At 42.6% G+C, this 22933-nt stretch overlaps 1 protein-coding gene across 15 annotated transcripts in view; it reads left to right on the forward strand.

The window, feature by feature from the left end:
- osbpl9 (oxysterol binding protein-like 9) overlaps positions 1 to 22933 on the forward strand; it is a 293549-nt gene that overhangs the window by 187088 nt on the left and 83528 nt on the right. For all 15 annotated transcript variants that reach the window (XM_069938639.1, XM_069938640.1, XM_069938634.1 and 12 more), the window contains 2 exons: positions 10270 to 10365; positions 18336 to 18383. In XM_069938639.1, coding sequence (XP_069794740.1) covers positions 10270 to 10365; positions 18336 to 18383 — 144 coding nt within the window. The remainder of the gene's footprint in view (positions 1 to 10269; positions 10366 to 18335; positions 18384 to 22933) is intronic.

Here is a 22933-nt window from a genome sequence, read left to right on the forward strand (position 1 = left end):
CTTTAGCAAAGCAAATATCCTTGTCCTAGATGTACATGATTGTGCATCTTGGTAAAGTTATGAAGTAGGTGAACAAGCAACTCCAAAGCAGGCTTAACCTGATTGATAATGATCATGGAATGAATCTTGCGCTTACACTTTAAGCTGAGATGGTCAATTCCTGGCCTATACTTATTCCTGATTCTCTTTATAGATAGGAGAAATGCTGACCTTTGTCTTGGATATGGACATGCTGTACACTTGCATTATGCCTTTGCTGACCCAGTCCCAAAAAAGAGTACACTCAGCAGGCAAGCCAGCTCTTCAGAGTTATTTATAGCTTGTCAGTTCACCTGGAGTAGTTGAATGGTTCAGATTCTCTTGTTGTCATTTAAACATGATGAAATACAAGACAATATACACTGGGATCTGTGGCTTAAAATTGTATTACCTGTTATGGAAGTATTTGTCAATCTTTAATATTTATATGGTGAAGAAAATACTGAGCCCATCCTCTTGGCTGAGGCTACCAATCGCAAAGCTCCCTTTGAGTTTTTAGGAAGAAGAAAAGGCATGAGTTTCTTTTTGCTTTGGAACCTCATGATGTGTCCCCCTCATATTGGAAGGAGGGTTCTGCCCTCTCCAATCTACGTTATCATTTTAAAATTCTTCCATTTTCTGGTATCATTGGTTTCATGTTCAGCTTCTAAATCCCCCTGTTACCCTTTTATCATTTCTGTAGGTGATTGTCAACCAGCAGGTTGACGAACCCTGACAGGATGATGTCAGTATGATGATGTCTAGATTTTTATTCACCAAACCTAATTTTGACAATAGTGGTGGTGTTTTTGTTTGTATAAAAGTTCTCAAAAAATTATTGAATTAAAATACAGCAGTTATAATGGGTTTGGAGAAAATGTAAGATATTTCTGTTAATAATGGATAAGAATTTAATTAATATAAATTTTAAGGTTAATATGGAGGTTAGGAGGATTCTTTAATGATTTTCAAACTGCCCCCCTAAATTCACATTCCACCTTTAAGCAACCCCTATACAGGTACCATAAGTGCTCTGTGATTAGTAAGGGATTACTTAAGGTGGTATGTGAGTGGGGGCCTCTGCCTGCCTCACTCGACCGAGGCCGGGGCCGCCGGCTCCCTCTTGCTCCTGCCCGGATTGAGGCCGCCGCCGCCTACCCTCAGCCCGGACCGGGGCCGGGGCCGCCGCTGCTCTCCCTGTGCCCGGACTGGGGCCGCCGCCTCCCACTTTCTGCCCGGATCGGGGCCTCCGCCTGCCTCACTCGACCGAGGCCGGGGCCGCCGCCTCCCCCTTGCTCCTGCCCGGATTGGGGCCGCTGCCGCCTACCCTCAGCCCGGACCGGGGCCAGGGCCGGGGCCGCAGCTGCTCTCCCTGTGCCCGGACTGGGGCCGCCGTCTCCCACGCTCCGCCCGGATCGGGGCACCAACCCTCTTTTCAATCTTCTTCAGCATGATGCTGAACCAAGCCATGAAAGACCTCAACAATGAAGACGCTGTTTACATCCGGTATCGCACGGATGGCAGTCTCTTCAATCTGAGGCGCCTGCAAGCTCACACCAAGACACAAGAGAAACTTGTCCGGAAATACTCTTTGCAGACGATGCCGCTTTAGTTGTCCATTCAGAGCCGCTCTTCAGCGCTTAACGTCCTGTTTTGCGGAAACTGCCAAAATGTTTGGCCTGGAAGTCAGCCTGAAGAAAACTGAGGTCCTCCATCAGCCAGCTCCCCACCATGACTACCAGCGCCCCCACATCTCCATCGGGCACACAAAACTCAAAACGGTCAACCAGTTTACCTATCTCGGCTGCACCATTTCATCAGATGCAAGGATCGACAACGAGATAGACAACAGACTCGCCAAGGCAAATAGCGCCTTTGGAAGACTACACAAAAGAGTCTGGAAAAACAACCAACTGAAAAACCTCACAAAGATAAGCGTATACAGAGCCGTTGTCATACCCACACTCCTGTTCGGCTCCGAATCATGGGTCCTCTACCGGCACCACCTACGGCTCCTAGAACGCTTCCACCAGCGTTGTCTCCGCTCCATCCTCAACATGCATTGGAGCGCTTTCATCCCTAACGTCGAAGTACTCGAGATGGCAGAGGTCGACAGCATCGAGTCCACGCTGCTGAAGATCCAGCTGCGCTGGGTGGTCACTTCTCCAGAATGGAGGACCATTGCCTTCCCAAGATTGTATTATATGGCGAGCTCTCCACTGGCCACCGTGACAGAGGTGCACCAAAGAAAAGGTACAAGGACTGCCTAAAGAAATCTCTTGGTGCCTGCCACATTGGCCACCGCCAGTGTGCTGATATCGTCTCAAACCGTGCATCTTGACGCATCACAGTTTGGCGGGCAGCAACCTCCTTTGAAGAAGACCGCAGAGCCCACCTCACTGACAAAAGGCAAAGGAGGAAAAACCCAACACCCAACCCCAACCAACCAATTTCCCCCTGCAACCGCTGCAACCGTGTCTGCCTGTCCCGCATCGGACTTGTCAGCCACAAACGAGCCTGCAGCTGACGTGGACATTTACCCCCTCCATAAATTTTCGTCCGCGAAGCCAAGCCAAAGAAGAAGAAAGAAGATGTGAGTGGGAAGGGAAGGTTGAGAATCATTGCTCTAGACTCAACTGTTACTGAAATATTTTGCTTGAGAAAAATTGTCATTGGCCCATTTCCTTTGGCGTGATTGAAACTGTACACATAACGAGTCAACCAGTTTCAATTAAAACTGGTTTTCAAATCTTTTCTTTCCACTCATGTACCACCTTAAGTAATCCCTTTCTTAATCAAGAGCACCTAAGGCATAGGGATTGATTAAAGTGGAATGTGAGCTTAGGGTGGCAGTTTGAAAACAACTGGTTTAAACATTTTTGGGGCATGAATGAGTAATTGTATGCAGCATTAACAGGAGAATTAAAAGCAGTCTGAACAGATATTTGAAAAATGTGTAAATGGAAATAGGAGCAAAGTCAAGGTAGCTGCTGCTTCAACATTGGAATGATAACTTGAATAGCCTCATTTAGTTCTGTAAAAAAATTATTTGAATCTTGTGAGCGATTTCTCATAGTAATATGTGACCTAACTTGCAGATGACTTTTGTGGATTTCATTTATGGTCTTCATGAGAATTTATGTTCTGGATTATTTGTATCCCTGAATATGCATCAGTCAGATAAATTATCTCATTAGTATCTGGTTTGTCAATTATAGAACTTGGTATCTTCAGTTTTGCCCCATGTTTTTCTATGTAACAACTGGCAAATTTTCAAAAAGCTTGCTTGATTGTAAAATGCTTTAGGCCACCCTGTGTTTTTGAAAAATGCGATGAAAATGCAAGTCCCACTTTGTATGTAAAAGTATGATCGGCCATTGCAACTTGTATTGAGTTATTGAGGAGTGCTGTGAATATCTCTCTTTGGCTTGGCTTCGCGGACGAAGATTTATGGAGGGGGTAAAAAGTCCACGTCAGCTGCAGGCTCGTTTGTGGCTGACAAGTCCGATGCGGGACAGGCAGACACGATTGCAGCGGTTGCAGGGGAAAATTGGTTGGTTGGGGTTGGGTGTTGGGTTTTTCCTCCTTTGCCTTTTGTCAGTGAGGTGGGCTCTGCGGTCTTCTTCAAAGGAGGTTGCTGCCCGCCAAACTGTGAGGCACCAAGATGCACGGTTTGAGACGATATCAGCACACTGGCGGTGGTCAATGTGGCAGGCACCAAGAGATTTCTTTAGGCAGTCCTTGTACCTTTTCTTTGGTGCACCTCTGTCACGGTGGCCAGTGGAGAGCTCGCCATATAACACAATCTTGGGAAGGCGATGGCCCTCCATTCTGGAGACGTGACCCATCCAGCGCAGCTGGATCTTCAGCAGCGTGGACTCGATGCTGTCGACCTCTGCCATCTCGAGTACTTCGACGTTAGGGATGCAAGCGTTCCAATGGATGTTGAGGATGGAGCAGAGACAACGCTGGTGGAGGCGTTCTAGGAGCCGTAGGTGGTGCCGGTAGAGGACCCATGATTCGGAGCCGAACAGGAGTGTGGGTATGACAACGGCTCTGTATACGCTTATCTTTGTGAGGTTTTTCAGTTGGTTGTTTTTCCAGACTCTTTTGTGTAGTCTTCCAAAGGCGCTATTTGCCTTGGCGAGTCTGTTGTCTATCTCATTGTCGATCCTTGCATCTGATGAAATGGTGCAGCCGAGATAGGTAAACTGGTTGACCGTTTTGAGTTTTGTGTGCCCGATGGAGATGTGGGGGGGCTGGTAGTCATGGTGGGGAGCTGGCTGATGGAGGACCTCAATTTTCTTCAGGCTGACTTCCAGGCCAAACATTTTGGCAGTTTCCGCAAAGCAGGACGTCAAGCGCTGAAGAGCGGCTCTGAATGGGCAACTAAAGCGGCATCGTCTGCAAAGAGTAGTTCACGGACAAGTTTCTCTTGTGTCTTAGTGTGAGCTTGCAGGCGCCTCAGATTGAAGAGACTGCCATCCGTGCGGTACCGGATGTAAACAGCATCTTCATTGTTGGGGTCTTTCATGGCTTGGTTCAGCATCATGCTGAAGAAGATTGAAAAGAGGGTTGGTGCGAGAACACAGCCTTGCTTCACGCCATTGTTAATGGAGAAGGGTTCAGAGAGCTCATTGCTGTATCTGACCCGACCTTGTTGGTTTCGTGCAGTTGGATAATCATGTTGAGGAACTTTGGGGGACATCCGATGCGCTCTAGTATTTGCCAAAGCCCTTTCCTGCTCACGGTGTCGAAGGCTTTGGTGAGGTCAACAAAGGTGATGTAGAGTCCTTTGTTTTGTTCTCTGCACTTTTCTTGGAGCTGTCTGAGGGCAAAGACCATGTCAGTAGTTCCTCTGTTTGCGCGAAAGCCTCACTGTGATTCTGGGAGAATATTCTCGGCGACACTAGGTATTATTCTATTTAGTAGAATCCTAGTGAAGATTTTGCCTGCAATGGAGAGCAACGTGATTTCCCTGTAGTTTGAGCAGTCTGATTTCTCGCCTTTGTTTTTGTACAGGGTGATGATGGTGGCATCACGAAGATCCTGAGGCAGTTTACCTTGGTCCCAACAAAGCTTGAAAAACTCGTGCAGTTTGGCATGCAGAGTTTTGCCGCCAGCCTTCCAGACTTCTGGGGGGATTCCATCCATACCTGCTGCTTTGCCACTTTTCAGTTGTTCGATTGCCTTATATGTCTCATCCAGGGTGGGAACCTCATCCAGCTCTAGCCTTAGGGGCTGTTGAGGGAGCTGGAGCAGGGCGGAATCTTGGACTGAGCGGTTGGCACTGAAAAGAGATTGGAAGTGTTCTGACCATCGGTTGAGGATGGAGATCTTGTCGCTGAGGAGGACTTTGCCGTCTGAGCTGCGCAGCGGGCTTTGGACTTGGGGTGAGGGGCCGTACACAGCCTTTAGAGCCTCGTAGAAACCCCTGAAGTCGCCAATGTCCACGCTGAGCTGGGTTCGTTTGGCGAGGCTAGTCCACCACTCATTTGGTGGACTCCCGGAGTTTGCGCTGAAGATGGCTGCATGCGCGACGGAAGGCTTGTTTCTTCTCTGGACAGGACGGCTTTGTAAGGTGAGCCTGGTGGGCAGCTCGCTTCTTTGCCAGCAGCTCCTGGATTTCCTGGCTGTTTTCGTCAAACCAGTCCTTGTTTTTCCTGGAGGAGAAGCCCAGTACCTCTTCAGTGGATTGCAGTATGGTAGTCTTCAGCTGATCCCAGAGGGTTTCAGGGGACGGGTCCGTGAGGCGGGTTGCATCGTCGAGCTTTGCTTTGAGGTTTGCCTGGAAGTTTCCTCTCGCTTCGTCTGACTGCAGGTTTCCAACATTGAACCTCTTTCTGGGGGCTTTATTGTTCCTGGGCTTTGGCTTGAAGTGAAGGTTGAGCTTGCAGCGAACCAGCCGGTGGTCAGTGATGGGAAAAAGAACAGTTCCTCTCTCAAGACAATTTGTTTTTAAGTCAAAACTGTTTTAATTACATCGGAATCGATCTTTTGCTCTATTGCCAGTACTTGTAGCAGTCGTGTTTAGTGTTTCTCTGCCAAGATGTGATATTCTCTGCTGGTGTGCCCTAAACCCCAAAAAAAGCATATTCAATCCTGTTCCCTATGCTCCCTATGTTCACATTGCACCTGCATGACAGGACAAACCTTCCCTAACATTCAAAAGAGTGGGAGAAATCAGCTGCTATGTTAACCATAGAACCAAAGGACACTTCAGCACAGAAACAAGCCCTTTCAGCCCATCTAGTCTGTGCCGAACCATTTTTTTTGCCTTGACCCACTGACCTGTATCCATTTACCTGTCCAAATTCTTCTTAAATGTTAAAATTGAGCCCACATTCACCACTTCAGCTGGCAGCTTGTTCCATACTCCAACCACTCTGTGTGAAGAAATTTTCCCCATGTTCCATCCTAAACTTGTCCCCTTTCACCTTAACCCATGTCCTCTGATTTGTATCTCAACTTTTTTTTCTTTCTTTGGCTTGGCTTCGCGGACGAAGATTTATGGAGGGGTATGTCCACTGCAGGCTCATTGGTGACTGACAAGTCCGATGCAGGACAGGCAGGCACGGTTGCAGCGGTTGCAAGGGAAAATTGGTTGATTGGGGTTGGGTGTTGGGTCTTTTGTCAGTGAGGTGGGCTCTGTGGTCTTCTTCAAAGGAGGTTGCTGCCCGCCAAACTGTGAGGCGCCAAGATGCACGATTGGAGGCGATATCAGCCCACTGGCGGTGGTCAATGTGGCAGGCACCAAGAGATTTCTTTAGGCAGTCCTTGTACCTCTTCTTTGGTGCACCTCTATCTCGGTGGCCAGTGGAGAGCTCGCCATAGAACACGATCTTGGGAAGGCGATGGTCCTCCATTCTGGAGACGTGACCCACCCAGCGCAGTTGGGTCTTCAGCAGCATGGATTCGATGTTTGCGAACTCTGCCAGCTCGAGTACTTCGATGTTGGTGATGAGGTCATTCCAATGAATGTTGAGGATGGAGCGGAGACAGCGCTGATGGAAGCGTTCTAGGAGCCGTAGGTGATGCCGGTAGAGGACCCATGATTCGGAGCCGAACAGGAGCGTGGGTATGACAACGGCTCTGTACACGTTGATCTTTGTGTGTTTCTTCAGGTGGTTGTTTTTCCAAACTCTTGTGTAGTCTTCCAAAGGCGCTATTTGCCTTGGCGAGTCTGTTGTCTATCTCTTTGTCGATCCTTGCATCAGATGAAATGGTGCAGCCGAGGTAGGTAAACTGGTTGACCATTTTGAGTTCTGTGTGCCCGATGGAGATGTGGGGGAACTCTTAGTCATGGTGGGGAGCTGGCTGATGGAGGACCTCAGTCTTCTTCAGGCTGACTTCCAGGCCAAACATTTTGGCAGTTTCCGCAAAACAGGATGTCATGCGCTGGAGAGTTGGCTCTGAATGGGCAACTAAAGCAGCATCGTCTGCAAAGAGTAGTTCACGGACAAGTTTCTCTTGTGTCTTGGTGTGAGCTTGCAGGCGCCTCAGATTGAAGAGACTGCCATCCGTGCGGTACCAGATATAAACAGCGTCTTCATTGTTGAGGTCTTTCATGGCTTGTTTCAGCATCATGCTGAAGAAGATTGAAAAGAGGGTTGGTGCGAGGACGCAGCCTTGCTTCAAGCCGTTGTGAATGGAGAAGGGTTCGGAGAGCTCATTGCTGTATATGACCTGACCTTGTTGGTTTTCGTGCAGTTGGATAACCATGTTGAGGAACTTGGGGGGGGGGGGGGGGGGCATCCTTCGTGAAAAAAAGCCTAACTACATTTACTCATAATTCTATCTAATCTCCCCATATCCTTCAATGCTCCAAGGTATAAAATTTAACTTTTCTCTGTAACTCAGTTCCTGGTCCAGACAACATAATTTTCTCTGCACTCTTCTTATTTTATTGATATCTTTCCTATAATTATTTTTAGCTGTGCTTGTGTATGTGCTTTAGACCTCTTGACTTCAATTTTATATTCATCGCTTTTCTTTTTTTGTTGTTGGTACAGACATGGTGATCTAAAGACCATTTCTTGTGCTATACATTTCTGTGTTTATCAGGTCCCAAGTGACCTCTCTTGTTTGTCAGAAATATTCATTGATATTGACATTTTTGACACCTCTGAGTCTTGGGGTTGGTGTGTTCTGCTGCCAAAGCTATTCTGTGTGTTGATTCCTATGCAGACAGCTCCTACATTTCACTGCCACGTTCAGCCGAAAACTGCTCCAGGAGTCACACAGGAGACATTCCCTGTAATCTGATTTGTTTGGAGAAAGTTATAATTAGCCTTTTGTATGATATTTGATGTGTGGTAATTTAATAAAAAGCACACATTTTTCCTAAGTGCTGGTTTTTGCATCATGGAAATGGATGGAAGAGTTACTTATTTTCGGTTTTTTTTATTTGGAGAAACTGAAAATTAACAAAAGAACTTGGATAATAGAGGCATATGAAGATCATAGATTCTTCAGGCTTGCTCTAGCATTCAAATGATTGTAATTGATTAATCTTTTTTTCTATCTGATTCTTATATCCCTTAATATGTTTAACCTCCAAAAATTATCAATACGAGTCTTTGTATTGTGACAGATTATGTTGTGTTTGTATTGTATATAGATATGTTTTTGGGAGATAAATTAGGGCAGGTTTTTTAGTGTAGTGTGTATGTTGTATGTTTTAGTTGTATGTGTATGCTTTAGTTTTATGTGTATGTTTTAGTTGTATGTGACATACAAGCATTTCAAAACAGATCTCAGTTAAAATACTGGAGCTCTGGTCAAGCCAGACAGGGCAGCTCCTGGGGGCCTTTGCAAAAGCTTTGGAGAGTGCCCAAGAGACTTCACTAATGGATTATTATTTTGAAAAGTATCAGATGAAAGAGATTGGAGGAGTTGTTCGGAGCTGCAGGCTGTCTGGGAGTGCAGTTTGCTGTTCTAAAGGTTGATGTGGTTTTTGCAAGGAGAGAGTTGAACAACTTTTTCTCTGTGTGTGTGTGAGAGAAAGAAAGAGATCGATCAGTTCTGCAGTGCTAGAGTCAGCAGCAGCAACTGGGACTGGAACAGGACAAGCTGGAAAGCTTGTGGAAAAACCCCATTTGGAAGATGGGTTGTGAGTGCTTAGTTCAGCCTGGTCAAAGCCCTTGTGGTTTATGCAAGAGGAGAGGACTGGCTGCCTAATATTTCTCTTGAAATAAGGGAAACAAAAAGGAATTCTGTGCTGACCTGAAAAAAAGAGGTTATCATCTGTAAAACCTTGATGGGGCACGTTTCTTCAGCAAGCACTGACGTGGCTGATTAAAAGGGATCAGTTTGTTTCCAGGAACAACAAATCTCTCTCTCAAAACTGATAAGAACCTTCCTGACCGGTAACCATTTACCTTTCAAATGCCAAAGCATGGTGAACTTCATAAATGTTAAATTCTGTGCACAGTGTAAGAATTGCCTGCAACCAGTGAACTTGGAGGAATGAGAAGTGAGATTAGACAGTGATTCAAAAGAACTTTTCTAAACTTAGACACACATTACATACATGTGCGCTTAGAACTAGAAGGGGGTTAAGATAGGTTAGTTAAGTTAATAGTGATGAGATAAAGTTTGATCCTGTTTTCATGTTTAAAGATAATTAAAAGCAACTTTTGTTTAAGTAACCATTTGTCTTGGTGAATATCTATTGCTGCTGGGTTTTGGGGTCCTCTGGGCTCATAACAGTATACTTGATGAATAAGCTTCTCTTGGTTAGAGAGTGTTTCAAGAGTTACAATATTAGGAATTTATAAACATTTCAGAAAGGGGTACAGATGACTTATGCATTACAGAATGTTGCATTCCTAGAATGGGCAATTGCCAAAAAAGAAGCAAAGGTGGAAAGTTGGGATTGATGGGGATGTGAAAGAGGAAGTTGCATGGTTCAAAGAAAACGAAAGGGGAAATGGAATTTTTGGGATTGTGCTTTTGGGAGCCAGCACAAATATCTAATTTTATAAATTAAGTAAACAGCAAATAGCAATTTGATAGATACAATATTAAAAACTGCAAACCTGGAAAATAACTGGTTTTAATCATTGATAAAATTTGTTTGTTAATGCACAGAAAAAAGGTGAATGTTAAGCAGCAGTATTCACTCTGATGTAATTTCCAGTTTTGAGTACTGTATAGACTTGAGCAACTTGTGCAAGAGAATGTGACATGAAAGAAATTATACTGCAGATCTTTAAAGTAGAATATTGCTTACTTTTACCACTTTTATAGGGGACCGAAACAGGATTTGTTCCAACTGTTCAAGATTTTGACAAGAAGTTGGCTGAAGCTGATGCCTATTTACAGATTTTAATTGATCAACTGAAGGTAATTGAAATTAATTTTTATCATGTATCTGTGCAAATTGTACACATTTGCCAATAAGACCAATGTAATATCAGATACAAGGTTTAACATTTATGGGGACGGGGTACTGAACTTTAAGATCAGCCATGATCTCGTTGAATGGCGGAGCAGGCTCGAAGGGTCGAATGACCTACTCCTGCTCTTATCTTCTATGTTTCTATGGCAATTTGATTGACAAGGATCAAATTCTACAGCCAGAATCGTAAATCTGTCAAATAATGTTCCTAACAATTTTTAAACCATAATTAATGCCAAAAGTTTTTGTTGAAATTGAATACAGTGAAATTAAATAAGCCACTTTGGCTTTGACCTCGATGTAAAAGCATGAGAAATCAATCGTGATTCAGGTACGACTTGCTTTGTAGCACTCTAGCCTGTTAGTCAGAAGGTTGTATGTGCATTTCATTCTAGAGACCTAAACAAGTGATTTTGGACACCACAACAGAAATGCTGCACTGCAAGAGATACAACCTTCTGCTCTTTCAAGTGGATGTGAATGATTGCAGAACGCTATTTTGAAGATGAGCAGGGTTGTTGTGCTTTTCTGGGACACACAGTTGTCTTCTAACTAACACCACAAAGCATATTGAATCTTGCTGTTCACAATTTGGCAACTCATTTCCTTCTTCACAGCAGTTTTGCATTTTATAACTACTTTGCTAATTATAAAGGTTTTTAAAAAATATCCTGAGATCACAAGAGATAATTTCTTCTTTTGTCCTTCTGCTCTCCATTTTGCTTGAAATTTCTTCCATTGCTCAATGTTGGCAATATTCCTATTTTTGTTCTGAGCCAGAGTACATTGTTTTTTTGTGTCTTGGTTGTTGGGAATAATTTCATACCTTCCAATGCTGATGGAAATTTTAAGTATTCAAAGGCGTGTTATCAATATTGATTCTGATGATGAAGCTAATTTAGAAATGAAAGGTAAAAACCAGCAATACTTTCTATTTCAATTAATATTCAGCTCCTTAACATGAATATGAAAGTAATATTCCCACCATGAGGAATAATAAAAAGTTTTGCTATCTATCCTATTTATCCCCCTCAAAAATTTATATACTAAGAGCCATGAAGTTGTACAGTCAGATTCAATGCTTGCAACTAGAAACTTAACAGGTCATCACGGGAGACTTTAATTTACATATAGATTGGACTAGCCAAATTAGTAAAAGTACTGAGGAGGAGGAATTCCTTGAATGTTTACAGGACGGTTATCTAGACCAATATGTCGAGGAACCAACTCGGGAGCAGGCCATTTTAGACTGGGTATCATGCAATGAAAAGGGGCTAATCAGCAATCTTGTTGTATGAGGGCCTTTGGGTAGGAGTGATCACAATATGATTGAATTCTCACTCGACATGGAGAGTGAAGAAATTAAAACCAAGACTAAGGTCCTGAATTTAAATAAAGGGAATTATGATGGTATGAGATGGGAGTTGAGTAATATTGATTGGGTGGTGTTTATGGGGGGGGGGGGGGGGAGTGGTTGACAGTGGATAGACAATGGAAAGCATTCACAGATCTAATGGAAGAATTGCAGAAATCGTTTGTACAGTTGGCATAAAAATAAACCAAAAAAAGTTGACTCAACCGTGGATAACAAGGGAAATTAGAGACAGCATTGGGTCCAAAGAGAGAGCATATCAATTGGCCAAAAAAAGTACCAAATCCGAAGACTGGGAACAGTTCAAGATGCTGCAAAGGAGGACAAAGGGATTAATCAAGAGGGCAGAAATAAATTCCGAAAGTAAGCTTGCGGCAAACATAAACACCAGCTGCAAAAGCTTTTATAGATATGTCAAGAGGAAAAGATTGGTGAAATCTAGAGTAGGTCCCTCGCAGTCAGAATCAGGGGAATATATAATGGGGAATAAGGAAATGGCAGACCAATTAAATTCTTACTTTAGTTCTGTTTTCACAAGAGAGGATACAAATAACCTCCCAAGGATGTTGGGAAACATAGAGACTAATGTAAGGGAGTAGCTGAAAGAAATCAGAATCTCTAAGGACAGGATTGAAGGCCGATAAATCCCAGGGGCCTGATAAATTACATCCTAGGGTACTTAAAGAAGTGGACATTCAGCTATCAGATGCTTTAAGAATTATTTTCCAGAACTCGATAGACTCAGGATCAGTACCCATGCATTGGAGGGTAGCTAATGTTACCCCACTATTTAAAAAGGGGGGTAGAGAAAAAGCGGGGAATTATAGGCCAGTGAGCCTTACATCAGTAGTGGGCAAAATGATGGAATCCATTATTAAGGATGTAATAGCGGAGCATATAACTAGCAGAGAAGGGATAGGACGGAGTCAACATGGATTTACAAAAGGTAAATCGTGCTTGACAAATCTATTGGAATTCTTTGAGATGTGACAGGTAAAATAGATGGGAGAGAGCCAGTGGATGTGGTGTACCTGGACTTCCAAAAGGCCTTCGATAAGGTCCCACATAAACGACTAGCATGCAAAATCAAGGGTCATGGGATTGGGGGCAAGGTATCGATGTGGATTGAGAACTGGCTGGCAGATAGAAAACAGAGAGTTGGGATAAACGGCTCATTTTCTGAGTGGCAGGCGGTGACTAGTGGGGTGCCACAGGGATCTGTACTGGGACCCCAGCTGTTCATAATTTACATTAATGATCTAGATGAGGGGATTGGATGTAATATCTCCAAATTTGCAGACGACACTAAGCTAGGAGGGGTTGTGTGCACTAAAGAGGGGGTCAGGAAGCTCCAGTGTGATTTGGATAAATTGGGGGACTGGGCAGATATATGGCAAATGCACTACAATGTGGATAAATGTGAGGTTATTCACTTTGGTAATACAAACCAGAGGGGAGATTACTATTTGAATGGCAATAGATTGGGAGATGGGGAAGTGCAGAGAGACCTAAGGGTTCTTGTGCACCAGTCACTGAAGGTGAGCATGCAGGTACAGCAGGCGGTTAAAAAGGCAAATGGTATGTTGGCCTTCATATCAAGAGGGTTTGAGTATAGAAATAAGGATACCTTACTGCAGCTGTACAGAGCCTTGGTGAGACCATACCTGGAGTATCGTGTGCAGTTTTGGTCGCCTTATCTGAGGAAGAATGTTCTTGCAATGGAGGGAGTGCAAAGGCGATTCACCAGGCTGATACCTGGAATGGTAGGAATAACTTATGAGGAAAGATTGCGCAATTTGGGATTGTAGTCGCTGGAGATTGAGAGGGGATCTCATAGAGACATATAAAATTCTGGCAGGACTGGACAGAATGGATGCGGAAGGGATGTTTCCAATGGTGGGGGAGTCCAGAATCCGGAGCCATGGTTTGAGGATAATAGGCAAACCATTTAGAACCGAAATGAGGAGGAATGTTTTTACCCAGAGGGTGGTGAATCTGTGGAATTCATTGCCACAGACAGCAGTAAAGGCAGGTTCATTGAATATCTTTGGCTTGGCTTCTCGGATGAAGATTTATAGAGGGGTAATGTCCATGTTAGCTGCAGTCCTTGTACCTCTTCTTTGCTGCACCTCTGTCTTGGTGGCCAGTGGAGAGCTCGCCATAGAACACGATCTTGGGAAGGCGATGGTCTGCCATTCTGGAGACGTGACCTACCCAGCGCAGTTGGATCTTCAGCAGCGTGGATTCGATGCTGTCGGCCTCTGCCATCTCGAGTACTTCGATGTTGGTGATGAAGTCGCTCCAATGAATGTTGAGGATGGAGCGGAGACAATGCTGGTGGAAGTGTTCTAGGATGCCAGTAGAGGACCCATGATTCGGAGCCGAACAGCAGTGTGGGTATGACAATGGCTCTGTATACGCTAATCTTTGTGAGGTTTTTCAGTTGGTTGTTTTTCCAGACTCTTTTGTGTAGTCTTCCAAAGGAACTATTTGCCTTGGCGAGTCTGTTGTCTATCTCGTTGTCGATCCTTGCATCCGATGAAATGGTGCAGCCGAGATAGGTAAACTGGTTGACCGTTTTGAGTTTTGTGTGCCCGATGGAGATGTGGGGGGGCTGGTAGTTATGGTGGGGAGCTGGCTGATGGAGGACCTCAGTTTTCTTCAGGCTGACTTCCAGGCCAAACATTTTGGCAGTTTCTGCAAAACAGGACGTCAAGCGCTGATGAGCTGGCTCTGAATGGGCAACTAAAGCGGCATCGTCTGCAAAGAATAGTTCACGGACGAGTTGCTCTTGTGTCTTGGTGTGAGCTTGCAGGCGTCTCAGATTGAAGGACTGCCATCCATGCGGTACCGGATGTAAACAGCGTCTTCATTGTTGAGGTCTTTCATGGCTTGTTTCAGCATCATGCTGAAGAAGATTGAAAAGAGGGTTGGTGCGAGAACGCAGCCTTGCTTCACGCCATTGTTAATGGAGAAGGGTTCAGAGAGCTCATTGCTGTATCTGACCCGACCTTGTTGGTTTTCGTGCAGTTGGATAACCATGTTGAGGAACTTTGGGGGGGCATCCGAGGCGCTCTAGTATTTGCCAAAGCCCTTTCCTACTCACGGTGTCGAAGGCTTTGGTGAGGTCAACAAAGGTGATGTAGAGTCCTTTGTCTTGTTCTCTGCATATATTTAGGAGGGAATTAGATATATTTCTTCAGTATAAGGGAATTAGGGGTTACGGAGAGAAGGCGGGGACCGGGTACTGAACTTTAAGATCAGCCATGGTCTCATTGAATGGCGGAGCAGACTCGAAGGGGCGAATGACCTTCTCCTGCTCCTTTCTTCTATGTTTCTATGTCACGCAGCATCTGTTGGAAGTAAAGGAAACCACCGGTTCAGGCTTGAGTCCTTCAACAAGGTATCATAGATGTGGTGTAACTTGAGTTTATCCAGCACTTTTGTGTATTGCACTAGAGAAATAAAGTGGCAGGCAGCAGGGAGCTCAGGTGGACAGTGCACGGGTCTTCTGCAGAGCGATCGCCCAATCTGCATTTGATTTCTTTAAAATGGAGGGAACCACATTTTAAGTACCCTATGCTGTATACTAGAATGAAAGTGATTCACTAGTTCATCTTGAAATAATTTTTAGGTCTCTGGACAATGGGGAATGAAGAGGTGAAAGGACACATGGGCATCACCTGCAGTTGGAAAGTATTGCAAGAAGGCGGACTGTAATGAGAATGACAGATTGGACCAGAAGATCATGATGATGTTGAAAGGGGAGGAGAGGGGAAGATGTGTCAGTGGTAGAATCTTTTTGAATGTGACAGAAATTGTTTAGGCTTCTGGGGTACAAGTTCAAGTTTATTGTCACGTATTGATAAGATTTATTTTGCAAGCAGTCTACCTTGTACAGCAAGTAAGACATGGTGCAGTAGTGCAAAGTTACAGAGAGATTTCAGTTTGTATAGAGCAAAGCCAACAAAGATTTGCAGTTCAGGTTCATTCAAGTGTCTGATAACATCAGGAAAGCAACTGCCCTTGAATTTGATAGTATGTAATCTTCCTCCTGATTGATGGATTGTGAAGTGAGTGTGACCAAGAAGAGTTGTGCCATTTAATGTGTTGGTTGCTTTCCCAAGGCAATGTGAGGTATGGAATCAAGGGGCGGGAGAGGGTGGTTTGATGAACTGAACCACATTCACAACCTTTGAGAGTTTCCTGCTATCTTGTATGGAGCAGTTCCTGTACCACTCAATGATGCATCCTGACAGGTTACTTTCACAGGAGCATCTGTGGAAAATGATGGATACAGTTAATGTGCCATATTTCTTCAGGCAAGTGCACATTGTTGGCTATAATGTTAACATCGTTGGCAAGGACAAGTCATTGAAGATGTTTACCCCTTGGAACTTAAAGCTGTTTATGACCTCCATCTAATCTTCGTTGATCTGATCTGGACGGTTGTGTTGGGAATAGTATCAGGTTCAGTGGGTTCACAGAGAGACAAATCTGGACACAAAAGTTGCAATCAAAAGCAACTTCATTGTACACATGGGAATCAAAGAGGGGAAGATGTCAAATCGTTCTTAATCATTCAAACTACTCAATCCCCATATAGACATTCACATCAGACTCATATTGGACTCCTATTCTCTACACGATACAAGACTTGTATACTATAATGGTGTAAACAGGCACATCGGGCCTGCTTAGTGGCTGCTTACCCTACCACCCTCTCCCACACGTGTACACACTCACAAGGACTTCCAAACACACTCCCAATTCCCTGCACCAATGGAGTGCAGCTCACTGCAAACACTGATCTTTTGCAGTACAACAGCCCAATTAAGTGCAGCGCGCACCTTATCCTAGATTCTTCCAGTGGCGTCCACAGTAGTGACCTGGCGTGGAGCAGTGTTCGTGGCTAGCACCAGGAGGCAGAAGAGAAAAAACTATCACATATGTTAGAATTTATATGGTTTTGAGCTGGGCTTCTGGCCAATGATGACGCTGAATCATTTAATTGACCCAATGGTAAAGTGTGCACTAATGGGTGGGCGGAGTCCAACTTTGATTGTTAGGTAATGCGACTTCCAACTAGGTTCCAGACAGGGAGGTCACATGATCCTCCACAATCCACATATAATAGAGAGTGAAGCTACATCCCTCTTCCACAAGTCTTTAACTAGCTCCTTAGTCTTAGTTTCATTGAGGGAGAGGTTACTGTCCCGGCCAGGAACCCACTTTCTGTGTATTCCTTTTGGGAGAGGCTGCATGGCTGGGACTCTTCTTCCTGTACCACAGAAAACGAAGGAGATACCCTGGAGCTTTATAAAATTAGAAGTATAGATAAAGTGATTAGTCTCGTCTTTTTCTCTGGATGAGAGGAATCTAAAATTGGAGGGCAAAGATTTAAAGGGGATGTATAATTACAATGTTTGAAATGCATTACAGGTTCCCCACTTTATGAATACTCGCTTTACGCAAATTTGCTTTTATAGAGAAACCTGTGTTCGCTTTTACAAAAGGATTCTCGTTTTTATGAAAAAATGTGAAAGCAGCGAACTGTTATAGAGGCCAAGGCTGTGCGACCATCCCAAGCAGCTCTTCCTCTCACTCTTATATCCCACCTCTCCTGCACCTCCCTCCACCCCAACCTCTGAAGACTCAGCCTAACTACATTGTATGTACATTATTTATACTCATAGGCTGTGTATTTATCATATCATTCCTGCTTTTAATAAATTTTAGTGTTATTTTAGGTTTTATGTCTTAATTGGTATGATTTGGTAGGTTATTGTTTGGGTCTGGAAACGGTCAAAATATTTTCCCATAGAAATCAATGGTGATTGCTTCTTTGCTTTACACCATTTTGGCTTACAAAAAGTTCCTTAGGAACACTCTAGTTTCATAAAGTGTGGTATACCTTTGTATTCATGGAAAAGAAGGGTTTAGGAGGATATGGGACGATCTTGGTCTACCTGAGCAAGTTGGGTTGAAGGGCATCTTTCTGTGCTGCGAGACTCTGACACCAACTTGTGTATTTCAAGTGTTGCATTTGTTTTAGTGTCTTGTTCTAACATTTTAATATTATTCATTTATTATCAACGTTAAGTTTGTTGCATTCTGATTGCACCCCTAGGATTAGAGGTGAAGTAGCAGCATAAATGGGTAGAGGGTGTAATTACATTTTGAGAACATTATATAATTCATGTTTGTTTTTCATGTTTGTATAGATTATGCACAATAAAATATCTCGTATTGCTGGTGTCCATTGGAACTCAATTTTTATATTATGTTATTCCCTAGTTTATCTTTTATATTGCTGAAAGATTGAAAAGCTAGTTATGGAATCAATAAACAATTCTTTTGGCTGATTTTATTTTTACTGAAATGCTGCCAAATGTAAAAGAAAATGGAATTCCTCAAAGTAAGCAGTTCTGAAAAAGCAAAGTTATCAAGATCTTGTCCACGTTGAAATAATTTGAATAGAGTTACACAACTTGCGATGATTATTGATTTTGGAATTGCTTATGCTTTTTTTCATACTTCCAGCTGTTTGATGAAAAAGTCAAGACTTCTATTGATGATGAGCAGAGAAAGGTAAGTTCTTTGTTATCAATCAGTCATAACTTAAAGGAATGATTTGGAGATTACCAACAATATTTGATTTTGATATTTTTAAAGAAATCTGAAACACATGCAATGAGTTCCTTTAGACAGTAGTTTTGAGGCATATCATCTCAATCTGACACATGAATGAGAAAATAAGTAGTATGAACCAAATCAAGATGGATAACAGTCAGCAGATTCAGAAAGAGGAATACTTCTATGGGAGTTTTGGTGGGTAGCTAGCTTCACCAAGCATGTAAAAGGACAAGAGGGAAATGCTTCTTTGTCTACACTTATTGTAATATATTTGTATGTATCTAATGTTGTTGATTTAAATAACTTTTATATAATTAATTTTTGTGAGAGTTGCACCTTTCCTCCACTGACATTATTTGGCATGCTTCTGGATTATGGCTTGAAAGGCACCAGTTTTCACAATGCTTTATCCTAATGCAGTTCTCATAAGGTTGCGGCATTTTAGACATCTAACGTGGCACAACCCAAGGTTTGACCGATGCTCATTTCTATAGCCCTCTGAAGTGCTTTGGAGCTTTCTTTTTGTAACTTATCAGGATATATAATGGAATCTGCACCAGATGTGGTAATTTTTTATTGCATATATGTGTGTTCATTGATGCATCTGGACAGGTTACTTTTACAGGTGCTTCTGTGGAATATGAGGGATATAGTTAAGGTGTCATATTTCCTCAGACTGGTACACATTCTTTTTTTTTAATACTCTGTATTTTGGTGTTTGTCGAGTTGTGAAATCCTAAAAAATTTCTTTAAAAAGTGGGGGGGGGGGAGGGTGGGTCAACTTGAATGCCATATATACTTGAGACCTTAAATTCACCAAAAAAAAATTGACATCAATTCAGTGTATAAGTCAATGCTGGAAGCACCTCCCCACTGCTGGGCGCCACCATACACCTACCTGGGACTCTGAGGTCGTCATTGCCGCTGTTGCCTTGTAGCCCAAAGTTTTATTTTACTTACAGCCTGAAAAATGAGGGTTGACATATGGTGGATATAACATAAAACTATTAAAATGAGGCTTAAAAAGGCATGTTGACCCATCTGCCAGTTAACTTGTATGGCGAAATAGATGGTATTTTGTTTTTGATTTTCAAATTTGATTTTATAAATTCAAACAATGCAATCTTTTTCAACACCAATATGACATACAGAGTCTATTTTTATCCCCCTCCCCTCCCCCCTCCTTGCCCCAATACAACTGAGAATGAAGTCATATAAGTTATACAGATACAAAAAAAACACAAATACTGTCTGGCCAACAATCCCTACAGAAACCTAGGAAAAAGCCTAGGGGAAAAAAACAAGGTGACTAAGTAACAAAAGGTAAGGAATAAAAAGACCCAAACAACTAAAAGAGCACGTTGTTGTGCCACGTCCACTTCATTGGTCCCAATCGTTTCCCTGCTGGGACGGATTGTTTCAGTACCCTTATTCCGAAGGGGGTGCAGTCATATCTGTGACTGGTGCACATTCTTGACTATAGTGTTAAGGTAGGGTGGCAGGAACACATTTCCATGTTTAAAAAAATATAATTTTTAAGCATTCTGTTTCTGCATATAAGGACTGATTTAGAAATTGATACTGTTATGAGTCCAGAAGACCCCAAAACCAAGCAGCAATAGAAATTCATCAAGACAAATGGTTACTTCAACAAAAGTTGCTTTTAATTTTCTTTAAACATAAAAACAGGATCAAACTTTAACTTATTAACTTAACTTAACCTAATTTAACCCCCTTCTAATTCTAAGCGCACATGTATGTGTAGTGTGTGTATATTTTCAAGAAAGTTCTTTGATTCACAGTCCAATCTCTCAGTTCACTGGTATCAGGCAATTCTTATACTGTGCACAAAATTTAACATTTATGAATTTTCACCAGGCTCTGGTGCTTAAAGGTAAATGATTACTGCTCAGGAAGGTTTTTGTTGGTTTCAGAGAGAGATTTGTAGCTTGTTGGACACATACAAACTGATTTCCTACGATTAGTCACTTCAGTGTTTTGCCGAAGAAACTTGCCCATCATGGATTTTCCAAATGGTAACCTCTTCTTCCAGGTCACCAGAGTTCCTTTTGTTTCCCTTATTTCAGGAGAAACACTCTAGCCAACCATTTCCTCTTGTAAGGACTACAAAGGTTTTCAACAGGCTGAACTTAGTTAACAAGCCTGCCGGCTTTCCATGTTACAGCCTCCAAAAGCTACTGCAGAACACTCTCTCTCTCTAAAAGAGAAATCCTGTTTGTTTTTTTTCTCTCTCTGCTTGCAAAACCACATGATCCCTCTTAGAACAGCAAACTGCAACCAGACAGATTGCTGGCACTAGAATCAGTTTCTGCCTGGGCATCTGTTGTTTTAAAGACAATAGTCCATTTACTCCACAACATCAATTCAATTAACACCTACTTGTGAAGTCTGCATAGGACATTCTTCAAAGTTTCTGTGTAAAGTCACTGTGGACATGAAGTCTCTACTAATGCATTTTAAATGAGATGTCTTTTGTGAAATGATAATGTCTGTTTGTGAAGTGACCTACACTAAACCACCACAATCTATCTCTTTAAAATACATATTGATATATAATATAAAATATTATACCCCATAACAATATTATTTATTGACTGTATAGATTAGGAACCAACATATTTCTTTTCTGATAGGTGTTTAAAGTTTGTTCTGTGTGTGGTATTGAAATTAGGAATGACATGTTTTTAAAATTACTTCAATATTTGTTTTGGGCTTCCTGCAATAATTGTATGTTCATGGCTCAATGTCAGTAGTTGCATTTAATTGCTGACTGCTTTATAAGTTATTTCTTCCAAATGTAGTTATTTTTAATTGACACCTGCTTTTAACTAAATAGCTACGTCATTGCCATCATAGCCCAGCTACGCACACACCTCTGCTGTTGAAACCTTTCATGTTTCTGCAAATTTTAATTTTTGTTCTTTTAATAGTATTTAAATTTATACAGTGTGTAGATTTGGGTTCATCCAAAATTGTACTGTCTGCAGTGTTTTGTTCAACCATCATCCCTGTGTTGGTTGAGTTAGATGTGGAATAGTTTTATTCCAAAATGTCACCTTTATAGCCTTCTAAAATTTTTGTAATCATTTCACTTCAGCGCTATTTTCCTGTGCCTACTTTATGAATTAAATTAAAGGATGGTGTATAGGGCAGCCAGATTTGTAGATCATACAAATTATGAGAGAAAGCAAGTTGTGAAGATGAAGTGGGATATTTGTAAAGAGTATTTATAGGTTGAGCTTAAAATTGACAATGTTGGCTACTGGGTAATTAGAGTTATCTACTTGGCCGAATAGAAGGAATAGCAGTGCTGCCGTCCTGAGGGATCTGGTGACTTTGTAAGTGAAGGATTACAAATGCAACGTTGGCCATAATTTGAAATCTGAAATTGAGGAGGTTTTGCTACAACTCTACACAGACTGCCACATTGACCACCGCCAGTGGGCTGATATCGCCTCAAGCCGTGCATCTTGGCGCCTCACAGTTCGGCGGGCAGCAACCTCCTTTGAAGAAGACCGCAGAGCCCACCTCACTGACAAAAGACAAAGGAGGAAAAACCCAACACCCAACCCCAACCAACCAATTTTCCCTTGCAACCGCTGCAACCGTGTCTGCCTGTCCCGCATCGGACTTGTCAGCCACAAACGAGCCTACAGTTGACGTGGACATTACCCCTCCATAAATCTTCGTCCGCGAAGCCAAGCCAAAGAAGACATAGACCACAGATGGAACACCTCTATGGTTTTGATCTCATCATTTGAAAATAGAAGTAGTTGCAATGGAGGTCATTCAGGGAAGATTCATCAACTTGATTCCTGGGGTGAAGGAAATTTCTTTTGAGGTATGGTTCACCCAAAACTCACTGAAAGTTAAAAGAATACAGAATGGCCTAATTGTGATGTATAACAATTTTAGGAGGATTGCTGAGATGGATATTGAAAGTAACAAAAAAAAAGTTTCATGTCAGATCAGGAGAGAGAAAGAGTTGAGATTTCAGGTCAGACATCAAATTGTTGTGATTTTTTTTCCCCAGAGTAGGGAAACATAAAACTGGGGGACAGAGATTTAAGGTGAGAGAGGAAAGATTTAAAAGGGACCTCAGGAGTATTTTTTTCCACACCGGTTGATGAATGTAATGGACAAGCTGCCAGATAACGTGATGGAGTTGAGTGCCATTGTAACATTTAAAAGACAATAGACAGATAGAGAAATAGACAATGGAGAAAGAAAGGTGTAGAAGGATATGAGCTGAATGCAGGCAAATATGAATGGTTTAGGTAAGAAATGTGGTTGAGTTGGACTGAAGGACCTATTTTTGTGCTGTGGAACTCTACATCAATGTATCTATGAATGTGAAAAGATGTGGGATTATATTAAGAGAGTGTTGCAAAGAGTTTAACTCTGAACTTGTTACATGGTGAAACAGGAATCAGGTGCTAGGTAGACTACTCCTGTTACAATTTCTTATTTTTTTAAATCAATGA

This window comes from Narcine bancroftii, chromosome 5 (assembly GCF_036971445.1).
Source record: "Narcine bancroftii isolate sNarBan1 chromosome 5, sNarBan1.hap1, whole genome shotgun sequence".
Lineage (NCBI taxonomy): Eukaryota > Metazoa > Chordata > Chondrichthyes > Torpediniformes > Narcinidae > Narcine > Narcine bancroftii.